General features: G+C 34.7%; 1 protein-coding gene across 1 annotated transcript in view; it reads left to right on the forward strand.

The window, feature by feature from the left end:
* Positions 1 to 15,416, forward strand: part of LOC115216258 — a 257,640-nt gene that overhangs the window by 157,423 nt on the left and 84,801 nt on the right. Inside the window, exons 28-36 of the mRNA XM_036506965.1 lie at positions 1,477 to 1,644; positions 2,885 to 2,971; positions 4,454 to 4,567; positions 5,145 to 5,274; positions 7,601 to 7,734; positions 10,217 to 10,426; positions 12,174 to 12,410; positions 12,618 to 12,691; positions 14,319 to 14,514. Of these exons, the coding sequence (XP_036362858.1) occupies positions 1,477 to 1,644; positions 2,885 to 2,971; positions 4,454 to 4,567; positions 5,145 to 5,274; positions 7,601 to 7,734; positions 10,217 to 10,426; positions 12,174 to 12,410; positions 12,618 to 12,691; positions 14,319 to 14,514 (1,350 nt within the window). The remainder of the gene's footprint in view (positions 1 to 1,476; positions 1,645 to 2,884; positions 2,972 to 4,453; positions 4,568 to 5,144; positions 5,275 to 7,600; positions 7,735 to 10,216; positions 10,427 to 12,173; positions 12,411 to 12,617; positions 12,692 to 14,318; positions 14,515 to 15,416) is intronic.

Consider the following 15,416-nt stretch of genomic DNA (forward strand, 5'->3'; position numbering starts at 1 on the left):
CGATCGTTTTATGCGACTCCATTTAATTGAACAATGCAAACATTACATCAATTTATTTATTTATTTATTTATACATACATACATACATACATACATACATACATACATACATACATACATACATACATATTTTGTGAACCATTAGTGGTTAATAAAGAAATTAATATCATCATCATCATTATTATTATCATCATCGTCATCATTGTTATTTTTATTATTAAGTGAGAGAGCAATGCATGCCATCAAAGTGACACTGGGGTAAAATACATACATACATACATACATACATACATACATACATACATACATATATACATACATACAATCATGTAAACAGTGTCATTCAATCACTTTTTAAGCCATCTCTACAAATATTCAATAGAATTTAGAGCCACTACTGAAAGTTACGACGAACACGTTTATGTAAGCAATGCGATCGGAGATACAAAAATAGGCAATATATGCATATTTATTTTTTGGTTCTCGATCGCATTGTTTACATAGACATCTTTGTATACGAAATATCGTAATTTTCAGTGCCGGTTCTTAATTTTATAGAATATCTGTAGAGATAATTCAAAGGGTGACTAGACCTTGCCTCTCATCATTTCGAGGTTGATTACATCCACTAGCCCCTTCCCATAAAATTTTAAACTTTGTGCCTATGAGAATAACTACCCATGTGGTATTTTGTGAACCCTTAGTGGTAAATAAAGAAATTATTATTATTATTATTATTATTATTATTATTATTATTATTATTATCATCATCATTGTTATTTTTATTATTGAGTTAGAGAGCAGTGAATGCCATCAAAGTGACACTGGGGTAAAATATACGAAGCCCAGTATACCCATCATGTCTACCCGTCTGATACGAGTACAACAGGCACATGCATCACAACCATACGTGCGCGACATGGTGATCTCATACCAAGATAAATAGCGCATGACTTTGCAGATAGGGCCCAGTTAGAATTTTCTTCTGGTCGAGTAGACCATCCCGCTCAAAAGGTTCTTGAATAAGGGTTCTTCAAGGATGTTGAACAAAACACCCATGTTTTCAAAGGTGTATTATTTAAATCCCAGAGAATTCCTCTCAACACAAGACTATGATGCTCCCCAACTACTTCTGCTCGTGATCAGTGGGGAACATATCGTCAGCCACTGAGGGACATGCTCAACTAGTTAAGGTCAAACAACTGACAAGCAAATCTGTGGTATTAAGCAGAATATTTGCTGTAGCCCATCTTTTATACCAAGACAAAACAATGTACATTATAACACTTCCAATTAGTAAGATGAGAAGCCATGAAAGCCACTGCATCAGGGCATTTATTATTATTATTATTATTATTATTATTATTATTGTTATTATTATTATTATTATTATTATTAATTATTATTATTATTATTATTATTATTATTATTATTATTATTATTATCATTATTATTAATACTACTACTTCTTTACAGCGCAGTGTAGTAAAGGTCATTATTCCTTCGATGGCTTTGAACCTTGTATAAAGTGTCCTCTAGGTTACTATACCGATGTCACAATGCAAACAACGTGTTTGGAATGTCCTGATGGAACTACTACTATGATTACTGGGGCAACAAATGCAACTAACTGTGTTTCTGTTGGTAAGTAACTCCAATGACAAAGAAAAATGTATTTTCTTTAATCTTCTATGCTTTTGTAGTCATTGAACTGCAGAGAATGGTTTTAGTCTGTCGTGAGAACTCCAATGCAATATTTCAGCTTACTACTTTCATTGAGTAACTTAAATACATTTTCTTTTGTAGTTTGCATTCCTTCTTATTCTCTTTTCCATCAGATTTTAACGTTTGCTTGATACATTTACATGGATCATTTACAGCTGGTTATTTTTAACTGTAACACGCCTCACGTTGTTAAAACAAAGATTCGGTGGGTTCATTTATCTTCTACTTGTTTCAGTCATTTGACTACGGCTATGCTAGAACAACGCCTTGAAATTTTAGTCGAATGTATCAACCCAAGTACTTATTTTTTTTAGCCTGGTATTTCCTCTATCGGCTTCTTTACCAAACCGCTGAGTTATGAGCACGTAATCACACCAGCACCGGTTGTCAAGCAATAGTGGGACTCAAACACAAAGACATAACAGTAAAAGGAAATACTTTTGTCAAAGATGTAACACAAGATCATACAGTCTATCCCTATGTAAATTCAATCAAAAACAATTTTATATACCGTAAGAGGTTAAAACAATTTTAGGACTAAATTTCTTGAAAGACGCTCTCAACCTGTTTCAATTTATTATTTAAGAGTATCAAGGTGGCAAGCTGGCAGAATCATTAGCACGTCGGACAAATTGCTAGCAGCATTTCAACCGTTTTTATGTTCTGACTTCAAATTCCACCGATGTCGACTTTGCTTGTCATCCTTTCGGAGTTGATGAAATAAATACCAGTACAGCACTGGGGTCGAAGTAATCGACTTACCCTCTTCCCTCGAAATGCTAGCCTTGTGCCAAAATTGGAAGCCATTATTTAAGATTATACACTACATTCTGAGTTCAAATTCTGCCGAGGTCGATTTTGCCTTTCATCCTTTCGAGATCGATAAATTAAGTACCAGTGGAACATTGGGGTCGATGAAATCAACTAGTCACCTCCCCTAAATTTCAAACCTTGTACCTATAGTACAAGGGATAATTTAAGCTTATGGAGAAATTTGATAAAATAATAAACGTTTCCATTATACAACTTGTGTTTTGGACCTAACTAAAGTGTTTGGCATGAGATTTTAATTTGAATTGGATGGTTCTGTATTGTAGAACCAGGAACAAAATTGACTAGATAATTTTTGCAAGTTTTTCATTTTTTCCTTTATTTTCAGAAGCAAACATATGCAAAACCAATCCTTGTGCTAATAATGGAACATGCGTGCCAAGTGGACACTCATACAGCTGTAATTGTACTAATGGTTAGTTAAAACAACTATATTTGTTATCTATGGATATGAAAGTGCTTAACTGAAAACAGGTTCTATTAGCCCGGATTTTATCTAATTTAGGGTAGATTTTATCCACCTTAAATTTTGGATTCTTATTCGCATACCCGACAACACTGGTTGCCAAACGTGAATTATGAAATAATTTTTTCAGCTTATCGTACTTCGATACTGGAAACATTTACAACATCCCGCACCAATAAACCACTATTGTTCCTGAAAGTTTTTTTTTCATTTATATTTTCTACGGATAACTTAAAGCTCACTGCCCGGATCTAATCTACTCCATTACTAAACTTTTGCATTTTTAGTAAATGTATCTCAATTCAACAGGCTAATATTATGTGAATAGATAATTTGTAAGAGTTTTTTGTGTTGGAAAAACCAATTCTAACCGTGTGTGAGTTGATAAGAGAGTAATATCTAGCATTCTTTGGAAAATTCCTAATAATAGCTTCACGAAATTGCAAAGGAAGATTAGATTCCATTTGCTTCCCATAAGGAATAATTGACCAAATGATTTTATTATTAGTCACCTTATTTTTAGTGTAACTATCTTTGAAAGACATAGATTTACCTTTAGGACGAAAATAGGGAATAAAATATGGGTTATTTCTCTTCCTCTGTTTGATGTTGGTGTATAAATTAAAATTGATATCGCATACATCCTTACAACAAGATTTCATTTCTCCATTAGTAAAGGTAGAATAAGATTGAATGGAATTAATGTAGGTAACTTTCTCTGTATAACCTACTTTAAGTAAGGCAGAGTTATAAAATTCGACCTTATCATTGAAAATCTCAACACTAGCAGATAACTTAGACAATCTAAATGAAATATTCTTAACTAAGTTCCTAGTAATTGCCCTAGAATGATTACTGAATTTGCTAATATACTTAAGATTGGTCGATGGTTTGTGGTATGGGAAGTACGAATTATTGTGTAAGTTAAGTGTAATATCTAAAAAGTTGGCCTTCGTTACATCATCATCAAAAACTGTGCTTAATCCCATTCTACGGAAACATTTAACTTATTCTTAACTTTTCGTACTTTTTGGTCGGAAACATTTTGAAAGTAAACAATTATCAAGATATAGACCTCCATTTATGTTTGGGAACAGTTCTGCCATTTCAAAAAGTATACATATACAGACTAAATCAGCTGCTTGTACTGAATCAGAGCTTCCCATTGTAACATCAAAACCATACACACTTATAGGTATGCATGCATATATATGTGCGTATTTTTATACATATATACATATGTATACACACACACACACACACACACACATATATATATATATATATATATTTATTTATTTATTTATTTATTTATTTATTTATTTAAGACCTACACACCCATTATGTATATATTTATGTTTGTATGCCTTGTGTATATATTGTAAATAAACTGTAATCTTTATGTTTTGTGGCTTCTTTTTCTGAGTACAGGATTCACTGGACGAAAGTGTGAGAAAATGGTAGACCTATGTGCACCTAACCCATGTTACTTCAATAGTACCTGTACAGTGAAAGGTTCAACATTTGAATGTAACTGCCCTGCAGGTACGTAATATTATGTTTATTAGTATTTTATAGCAAATCTGAAGCTTTTGCGTTCACATATCGATCACCGCCTTCCTTGTATGTATATCTATATATATATGTATATATATATATATGTGTGTATATATGTGTGTATATATGTGTGTGTATATATATGTGTATATACATATATATGTATGTATGTATATATATATATGTGTGTGTGTATATACATATATATGTGTGTGTATATATATATATATATATATATATATATATATATATATATATTATATATATATATATATATGTATGTATGTGTGTGTGTATATATATGCATATACAAGTGTGTGTGTGTGTGTGTATGTATATAGATAGATGGATAAACTGACTTGGAAATGGATGCGTGGCGTTCAATCGTATAATAATAGAAATAAAATATATATATATACATACATATATATATATAATATATATATATATATTATATATATATATATATATATTATATATATATATGCATATATGGGTACAGGGCTGCTGAAAAGAACTGGGATCTATCTATGTATATTTTAATAATTTTATGTTTTTCTACCAGGAACCAATGGGACACGGTGTGAAATTATACAGAAAACTTGTACACCTAACTTCTGCTTAAACGGTGGAATATGTATCAACAAGTTGAATTCGACCGAATGTCATTGTCCAAATGGATTTACTGGCGACCGGTATGTTTTCTTTAATCTCTTACTTGCTTCAGTTACTGGTCAGCGGCTATGCAGAGGCACCTCCTTGAAGGGTATAGTCAAACAAATATTTACTTGGGACCGATATAATAATTATATATATATATATATGTGTGTGTGTGTGTGTGTGTTTGTGTGTGTGTGTGTGTGTGTGTGTGTGGAGGCGCAATAGCCCAGTGGTTCGGGCAGTGGAATCGCGGTCTGATGATCGCGGTTTCGATTCCCAGACCATGCGTTGTGAGTGTTTATTGAGCGAAAACACCTGAAGCTCCACGAGGCTCCGGCAGGAGGTGGTGGCGATCCCTGCTGTACTCTTTCGCCACAACTTTCTCTCACTCTTTCTTCTGTTGGCCTGCTCGCTTAGCCCGTGGGGTGGCGTCATTTTAAGGCTAAAACAATGCGAAGCGCATTGTGACCACCGATGTGTAGCAACATCTGATAGCCTGGTCGGTCACTGTGATCACGGTGATATATATATATATATATATATATATATATATATAATATATATATATATATATATATATATATATAATGGTTATTGACAATGTTATCTTCATATTTGGCATTAGAATTTTTCTTTTGCTCTTATTTTGTAAATTATTTATAAATTTAACCTTTAAAGGTATTTTTTGATATGCTGGCCATTGATAAAATTTTTTTCTCGAAAAAATATTTTATCCTACATTAGTTATATATATATATATATATATATATATATATATAATATATATATATATATGTATATATATATATATATATAATATATATATATGAATGATCACCTGATCAACTAGACTATAAGATGACGTTATACATCTCTGGTCACGATGCGCTTGCATCGGTTTTTCTTTTCAATGATACAACCCTACTGACTACCCTGATCGTAAAGTTAGTTCGCCGATAATATCTGGCCCAGTTGTTTACCTGGATACGAATCGGCATATTCGTTAGAGCGTTGGAGATAGTATTTCGTGGCATTTGATCTGACTCTCTCCGCTTTGAGTTCAAATCTGCCAACGTAACCTTTGCCTTTACCCTTCTAGGATCGATTTTAAAAAGTGCTAATCCAAGGCGCTGGACCAGCGACACTATATGCCTTCTTTAACTCCACCAGCTGGCACCTTGGATGTCTTTGGCAGAGTCCATTCTGCGGAAAGTACTCAGGCTTTGCATCTGGCTTGAGGACGTCTTCCTTTTCATCGCCTCACTGTAGTGTCAGAGGCCATGTAAAGTGTCATGAACAATGCCTTTCCTCCTCCAATGGTCTTGTCTACTTAACTGTAAATAGATACAGCAAGGGAGAAACAAGTGAGCCTACGAGCTGTGACGAAGATTTTATGATTAATTCGTTATATTTTATGATTAATTCGTTCCGAGTTCAATTCTTTCTATGGCCAAAATAGCAACCTTACCAACAATGTTGGCTTCTGTGTTATCGCTTAACTTGTAAGAAATAATAAAATGCTTCTGCTGAAAAATTGGCTTTTATTTCTAGCAAGTCGAAGATAATTGCCACGGTTAGAATGTCCCTGAACATAGGTCTTCTCAATCAGAGTGAACTTGGAATCAAACAATAACAATGATTACCTGTTACAGATCAATGTCCCAGCAGTTCGACTTTAATCTACTTAGTAGTATAAAGATATTGGCACCAGAACATAGGGACTTTGCGGATTGATAAAATATTAGTCTATTTTTATACAATGAGATTTTAAAATATGTTTTAAGGATACATGATGTAGCACAAAGTATCGTCATTTTTTAATTCTTTTTCTAGTTTCAGTCATTGGAAAATGCGTTTAATTATAGGGATTGTTATAGTCAGGAGGGAAGACATTTTCATGACTCTCTACAGAGCCTGCATGACTCCAAGGAAGGAAGGAGACATGACCCTAATTCTTGTAACAGAATGAACTCCGCTAAATGCAGTCAACGTTGCATGCAGTGACATTGAATCGAGCGACGAATGAAGTCTACCACCAAAGTGGATATGACCGATTAAATATCTTAAAGATGTTTTAGTCGATCATATCAACCCCTAGTCTTTGTTTCAGCCTTATATTTATTTTTCTCAGTATGTATTTGTCGAACCATTAAATTATGTGACGTACAAGGGTACTACAAATAACAAAATGGTCCTTTTGTTTAGTGTAAACTATGATTACGCTACTCAGTCATAAATACGTGTGTGTGTGTGTAGAGAGAGAGAGAGAGAGATGGGGGAGGGAGGGTGATAAAAGGAAGAGGAAGAGTGTAAGTCATGAATTACATATATAATGTGTTATTTTCTTACTTTTCATTCCAGTTGTGATACGTCTATTTTGCCGTGTAGTGCAAACCCTTGCCAAAATGCTTCTAGTTGCGAGAATCTTGGTAATGAACGCGCTAAATGCAACTGTCTACCCGGATTTGAAGGGGAGAAATGTCAAGACAATATTGGTAAATATATTGTTTTATTTTGTATTATTTTTGTTGGCCTTTTGCTTTTTGTGAGTTTTTTAATTGGGAGTGGGGTACTTGTGGGACAAATAAATTACACTGGTGAACAAAATTCGAGCTTTTTGCTCTCCCATAAGCTAAAGAAAGCAAACTTTATAGTACTTTTAATGCAGATTTCGAATCTGTTTTTAGAATTTTTCTATCAGGCATGATTTTTATTTGACAGAGTAATTAAATTAGACAATAAATGTACTATATTAATGCAAAAATATGACTGACTATTATAATTGGTCAACAGAATTAATGAAAAATTCTGTCCCACTAGCAAAAGTAGGTGAACTTAATAGCATTTTATCTACAGTATTCATGTGTGTCTTCTGATTTTTCTTCCATAAGTCATAGTCTTCTTGTGATAGCATATGTAAATTGTTAATTATATTTCATCAATTCAAAAACTGGGCTAATATTACAAGGAAATTTGTCTTTAAAACGTTGAACCGTATGATTTTTGACTGTATTAGCTTCTGGGACATCTATTTTTAATGACCATCTATAATCAGCCAACAGAGAAGAGCTCCATTTTCCTTGGTACCAGGTTTCCATATTCAGAATGTCCCGGTGAAACCTCTCGCCGTCTTCATCTCTGACAGCCCCAAGATTTGCAGGGAAGTGGATTTTTAAGTTCATTTGCATTCCAAGGCCTTGTATGATGTCAGTAGCTTTTTTCACTATGTCAGAATAGTTCTCTGCTCAGTGATTCACCAAAAACTCTCAGCAAACTTTCTTAACTGACAGTCACGCAGCTTTTTCAACATCATTGAGCTTTTCATCAAACCTTTGGTCTCTCATCAGCTCCCTAATCTGTGGTCCAACAAAAATACCTTCCTTGATTTTGTATCATATACTCTTGAAATTTTCAGCAGTGACCATCCCATCTTTTTTCCTGTGTACAAAGAGTTGAGGACAATATTATCCAATGTATACTTCTCTAAGACAGTTGTGTATTATTTGAGAGAGATACTGCTACTATATGTAGCTGATCAAACGACCGTGTAAAGCTAGCATGTCTCGCAGATCGCGTGATGTTATGATCTGTGAAAATCGTTGAGGTCATCGTCATGGAAGATTGTCCAGTTTGAGATCATTTTCGATGGCTAATGTAATTTCTGATTTGAAATTCTGGTACCATTCATGTCATTGCTCGCGATTCGAGCAGTCCTCAGCATAGGTTTATTGCAACATTAGAAAAGTCTTTGTAAAAGTTTTAAAGGATGCTTTCGTTTGGCTTTTTCGAAATTTAAGACAGAATTCTACACAAACACACAAACTAGAAAAAGAATTAAAAAATGACGATACTTTGTGCTACATCATGTATCCTTAAAACATATTTTAAAATCTCATTGTATAAAAATAGACTAATATTTTATCAATCCGCAAAGTCCCTATGTTCTGGTGCCAATCGCCTAACGAACTACACTTACCCTCGCTTTACCACTTTTATAACAATTACTACCTGAAGTGGTGTGTGAGGTGTATTAAACTGAGGTCGAGGTCAACCATTCACTGCAATCGCACGCTCGCTGCTCCGACCAAATGACGTATCGTTTTAAAACTTCATTTTCTTTTTGGACAGTTCTCATGTATGTGTGTATGAGTCTATGTGTAAGTGTGTTCGGATGTATGGGCCTATGTGTAAGTGTGTGCGGGTGTGTGAGTGCTTGTATGAGCGTGTGAGTGGGTATATAAACTTGCGGCATAGTAACATCATATTTCAGATCAAATATGTAAACAGACTTAGTAACTAATTGTTTAATATATGTATATATACATATATATATATATAAACAAGTCAAATCTATGTATGTATGTATATATATGTATGTATATGAATGTTATGTATGTATATATATGTATGTATGTATATGAATGTTATGTATGTATATATATGTATGTATGTATATATATATGTATGTATATGAGTGTTATGTATGTATATATGTATATGTATGTATATATATATGTATGTACATATATATGTATGTATGTATGTATATGTAGGTATATATATATATATTATATATATATATATATATAATATATATATATATATGTTAGTGTTCCTACCAGTGATTAAGTCACAGGGCAAGGCAGGGAATTGAACCAACTGGTTTCAGCTTCTGCTAAGCGTCATTGGTTGCCCTACTTTTCCCTAGTTGCCGTGAAAGCGTAGTGGGCAGTGCTACCTCATAAAACAAACATCCTTGGAAGCTATATAGTTAACATGCGGTGCTTTTTTCCCCAACGTGGCTATAAAAATGCTTGTTAAATATAAGAGTCTAAAGCTCTTATCATGTATTAAAACGTTTAATATTGAATACTTTGTTTAGGTGTCCTGTTCAAATTTGAAAATGAATGATTAAGTCTCTATATTACTTTATTTTTTCCTTTTACTTATTGCCACTTACGTTTGTTACCCTTTCAGACGATTGTGCAAGCTCCCCATGTCTTTTTAACGGAAGTTGCACTGATTTAGTTGATGGTTTTGAGTGTAAGTGCCATAGCGGGTTGTCTGGAAAAATATGCAACGTCAGAGAGAACCCATGCAATGTATCAAAGTGTCATGGAAACGTTTGTATTGTTAACGAAGAAGCAATGGACAGCATATGCAGTTGTAACGAAGATTATACATACGGTAAGGCTACAAGTTTGGTACATATTTTCATCATAAATTTATTCTAACAACACTTACTAATAAACGCATAGAAGATTTGTCTGCATCTGTGTGGATGTCTATATATATATATATATCCACCACAAATGTGGGAGATTCTGTCTGTGGCTGCGTTTGTGGGTTTGTTAGGTAATTTTATATCGTTTTATCGATTTTTATGAAACTTGACACGTGAGTAGAACTCATGCCTAGAAAGCGTATGGCATACTCAGATTTCTAAAAAAAAAACGATGATAGGGACCCTGGAAGGAATCGTTATATATATCTAAAATATTTCATTTTAACATCCAAGGGAAATAACCCATTCGGCCAGATTTTAATAGCCAAGGGAAATAACCCATCCATTTTCCTAAATCATCTCTCTCTATATAAACGACAGTTTGTCTGTGCGTGTTTCTGTGTGTCTGTTTTCTTGTACCCTCACCCTGACCACGGCTTTCAACCGATTCTGATGAAACTTGACACACACATAGCCCAATGTCATAATTCAAAACTAACGCAGCGAAAATTTTGAAAAGTTCCCCCAGTTCTGAAAAAAATCGATAAATTCGACATGGGGTCGAGAATCAGAAACACAAACTGCAAACTGTCTAGGGGACGCAACTCCACCTTTTTTAACTAAAAAAAAATTTACCATCATTTTTTTCCATCTTTTTGCTATTTTTTGGCTATAACTCTCTAAAAATGCTTTATAGTTATTTCCCTTACAAACCTGAGCAATGCCGGGCGATACTGCTAGTTTGGTATAAATCAAATTGAGTATGCTTATTTCTTAGTATTTGAACTGCTAGAGTTATTTTCGCATTTTATCAACTCTTAAAAAATTAAATAGTATTTTCTTAAACAATAGATCCACTTATTTCGGTTAGTGACTTATCCACGAATATACCAACTCAGTAATATACAATATTACACTCAGCTGAGTGTAATATTCTCTGGCAACGCACAAAATCCCTTTTCAGAGTTATTTACTTTGAATTGTCATTACCTCATATCTGATTAGCCTGTTATTACGTAACATGCTTTACGATTTTAGTACACATACCTTATTAGTATTTCCTCCTATGTTCTATATACTCTGGAAACGCATTAACGTCTTTTCGGGACTACTTTGTTTGAATTCTTACTATCGGGTAACTAATTTGGGTATTCATAACTTATAGGGAATTCCTTTCTAGCCCCACTGTATACTTGAAGCCTATCTTTCTGATCATATCCAGAGAACTGCATGCGGTGAATGAAGTTCTGTATATTTTTTTTTTTCGTTTCATAGGGTTCGCATAGTAAGGACACGTTGTTCATTATCCTAACTAAGTCTGCTATCAGTATGTTTTCACGTTGTGTGACAAAGCTGGGATGGATCTTGTGAACAACATATTTTGAAGTAATTACATGAAACCCATAAACCCATAACCCATGTGTGTGCGTATGTGTGTGTGTTTGTGTGTGTGTGTGTGTGTGTGTGTGTGGTGTGTGTGTGTGTGTGTGTGTGTGTGTGTGTGTGTGTGTGTGTGTAGGTCCTCGTGCTTGTGTGCTTATTGCTGATAGAACAGTTGGTCAACATGCATATTTCGTTGCTATTTCCAGACAAAATTCGGCCGGCAGAATCTGAAATACTTGAAACCGACGGATACACTTACATTTTGATATATGCATGTTTATATACAATGCGGTTTTTAATGATCCTCTCTCCTTTTCAATATTTTAGCCGAGGTCTGTCAGCTCTCCTATGAATCTAGTACAAAGTATGAGAGTTCAAATCCTTATAAAACAGAAGCTGCTGCATCCTCGAAGGTTTGCACTACCGCATGTCTCAACGACAATCAATGTCAGTCCGTGACATTTGACAACAACACAAACAGCTGCTACTTTTTCAATGGTAAAGTCAACACCAGTAAAGATGCTTGCTGTGAAACATTCACGAAACATTGCCAAAATCCAACAGGTAAAAACATATACACTAATCTCAAAATTTATGAAAATGCTTCAAGCATAAATTTAACGTTTACTTATAAAAGTCGGGAACGTTCGCCTGATAACAAATTTGACTCTGCTTCCAAGATCAAAAATAACATTGTTATAGCTTATGAAAATTGTTTACTATCTTAGAATCTACTCCTTTCAAACGTTCAAGATATTTTGATTGTTTCAGAGAATTATTGGAGTCCGTGGTATACTGTAAACGGATCTAGAATACCAGAAGAAGCAGTAAAGACTTTGCGTGATGTAAGTTTCAAGTTTCAACCAAAGTAAAAAAAATATAAATTTCTTTCATTATTTCATTTTTACAAGAAAGAATTGTAATCTAGGAGATTAAAAAACAAAACTAATTTAGCGTACATACTTATTTCTTCTGAGTGATGTTTTTGTTTTATTCCGTAGCATTATTTGGGATGAAATTGTTTGTTAAATTTGTGTAAGAATTTCAGTAACGAATGAATGTTTAGTACAAAACACGATATGCATTTTAGCTGGCGCGAATGCCACTGTGTAATTAAGAAGGTCGCTTCCCAACCACATGGTTTCAGATTCAGTCTCGCCGCATAGCACTTTGGACATGTATCTCCTGTAAACTCGGACCGATAAAACACTGTGAGTGGATTTGGTGAACGAAAACTGAAATAAGGCCGGCGTATAAATACACACACACATACACACATGTGTGTTTGTGTGTGTGTATTCGTATTTGCAAATATCTCCTTGTTTTGAGACACATGATAATATGATAGTTGTAAGCGAGTGTCACTAGATACAAGCGGTGTCCATTCTTTCCAATCGTCGGTGAAAAACGCTACTGGTCATGCAGAAATATTACCTAACTTGCGAATGTGTGAAGGTTAACGACAGGAAGAGTATCCGATCATAGAAAATCTGGCTCAGCAAATTCGGTTCGACCCATGTGAGTATGAAAAATCTGGATGTTAAAATGACAACAATAACGATGGCAATGAAGATAACTTTAGTTGTGACCCCCGCAACAATTCACTCAAATATATGTGTACGTTTGTGTGTGTGAGTAATTTTATCTAGACTTTGGGAATAGGTGCCAGATGTTTTAGGAAATGTAATCTGAAAGGAATTACATCATATTCACAATATTCATTTGTTGCTTACATTCTTCATACTGTACAACAATTAATCGATTTATTATATACGTAAGTATACGAGGGGGTGACTTTAGATAAAGAAAATACAGGGGATCAATCAATTATGATTTTATTCAACGTATATGTTCCTCAGATTTACACACTTATTGTAGCGATCCTTCAGTTTTTCTAAGTCCTGTAAAAGCACTCGGTAACTTGGGCCTCCAGCCAAGCTTTTTCGTGACACCCTTAAAGCCAGGAAATTTTCAGCACCCTCTTGTAGATATCGATACGCTCAGTATCAATAGCGGTGTAAATGTTGCTGGGGCGTTCTTTGAAAGAATTCATTAGCTCTGAATATTTGAATTTACGTCTTTTAAGTTAATCTTAATTCTTTGTGATGTGAAAAAAAAATGGAATGGATATCCGCCTCGATAATTCTCTTAAAACACAGACAATTCTTTCTGCTGTATGCACAGGGACTGAAATTTTGTTGGAAGGGAGATAGTCGATTGCCCCGACCTCATCCCCCGTAATTATTTTAACGACCTGCCCTCGGTGGAATTTGAACTCAGAACGTAAAGAGCCAGAGGAAATGTCTCTAAGCATTTTCGCCCGGCACTATAACGATTCCGCCAGCTCACCGTCTTCCTTAAATAGGCGATAATGTTAAATAAGTCATAATTAATAATAAAACTACTACTTTTATTTAACTTTTTTTTTTCATCATAAATGTAGAATACTACACAATTTTATTCTATCTTTAGGTTGGCGTCGATATTTGCAATGGAATGGTTCCTTTGTTGATTCAGTGCCGATCACGTGTTGACAGAGCTCCCTTTCTTTGGCAACAGCAATTAGGGATGTCATTTAACCTGAGTGATACTTGCATAATAAATAATGAAAGCTGTAATCCAAGTTGCCCACCGTATCAGCTACGTTTCCAGTGTAACGTCAACAAAGGTATAACATTTGAATAATTTCTTTGTTAATTTTTTCTATAATGTGGCGTTTGTTTGGGATATTTTTCTGAATATAAAGAACCCCCAGGGATTCCTCACAATAAATTTCCTTCAAATCGTTCCTTGCTGTCTTTCAAAAAAACGGAACACATTGGAGAGTGTAATCTTAAATGTGTATTACACAAAAAATAAAAAAATTAAGTGCTTATGATCGGAATATTTTTAATAATCCGTAGATCTAAGTAACAACAAAAAGACCAACGACAGCGACAACATGGCCACAATGATGATTATATTCTCTGATGTGGAGGCGCAATGGCCCAGTGGTTAGGGCAGCGGACTCGCGGTCGTAGGATCGCGGTTTCGATTCCCAGACCGGGCGTTGTGAGTGTTTATTGAGCGAAAACACCTAAAGCTCCACGAGGCTCCGGCAGGGGATGGTGGTGATCCCTGCTGTACTCTTTCACCACAATTTTCTCTCACTCTTACTTCCTGTTTCTGTTGTACCTGTATTTCAAAGGGCCGGCCTTGTCACTCTCTGTGTCACGCTGAATATCCCCGAGAACTACATTAAGGGTACACGTGTCTGTGGAGTGCTCAGCCACTTACACGTTAATTTCACGAGCAGGCTGTTCCGTTGATCGGATCAACCAGAACCCTCATCGTCGTAACCGACGGAGTGCTCCTACTATATTCTCTGATACACGAAACCTGATGATCACAACTGTAAAGCCTTTGATAATTAGTTTTCTTGATCTGGGATAGTCTACATTCAAAAGAACATTAATCACCTTTAATTTTGTCAACAGATTATTCAACTGTTACAACATCCCAGTAGTCCAGGTACTTTGAAATGATATATAATGCCCCAGGCGCATGGGGTAGTGAGTTCGATTCCCGGAC

The sequence above is a fragment of the Octopus sinensis genome, linkage group LG10, assembly GCF_006345805.1.
Source record: "Octopus sinensis linkage group LG10, ASM634580v1, whole genome shotgun sequence".
Classification (NCBI taxonomy): domain Eukaryota; kingdom Metazoa; phylum Mollusca; class Cephalopoda; order Octopoda; family Octopodidae; genus Octopus; species Octopus sinensis.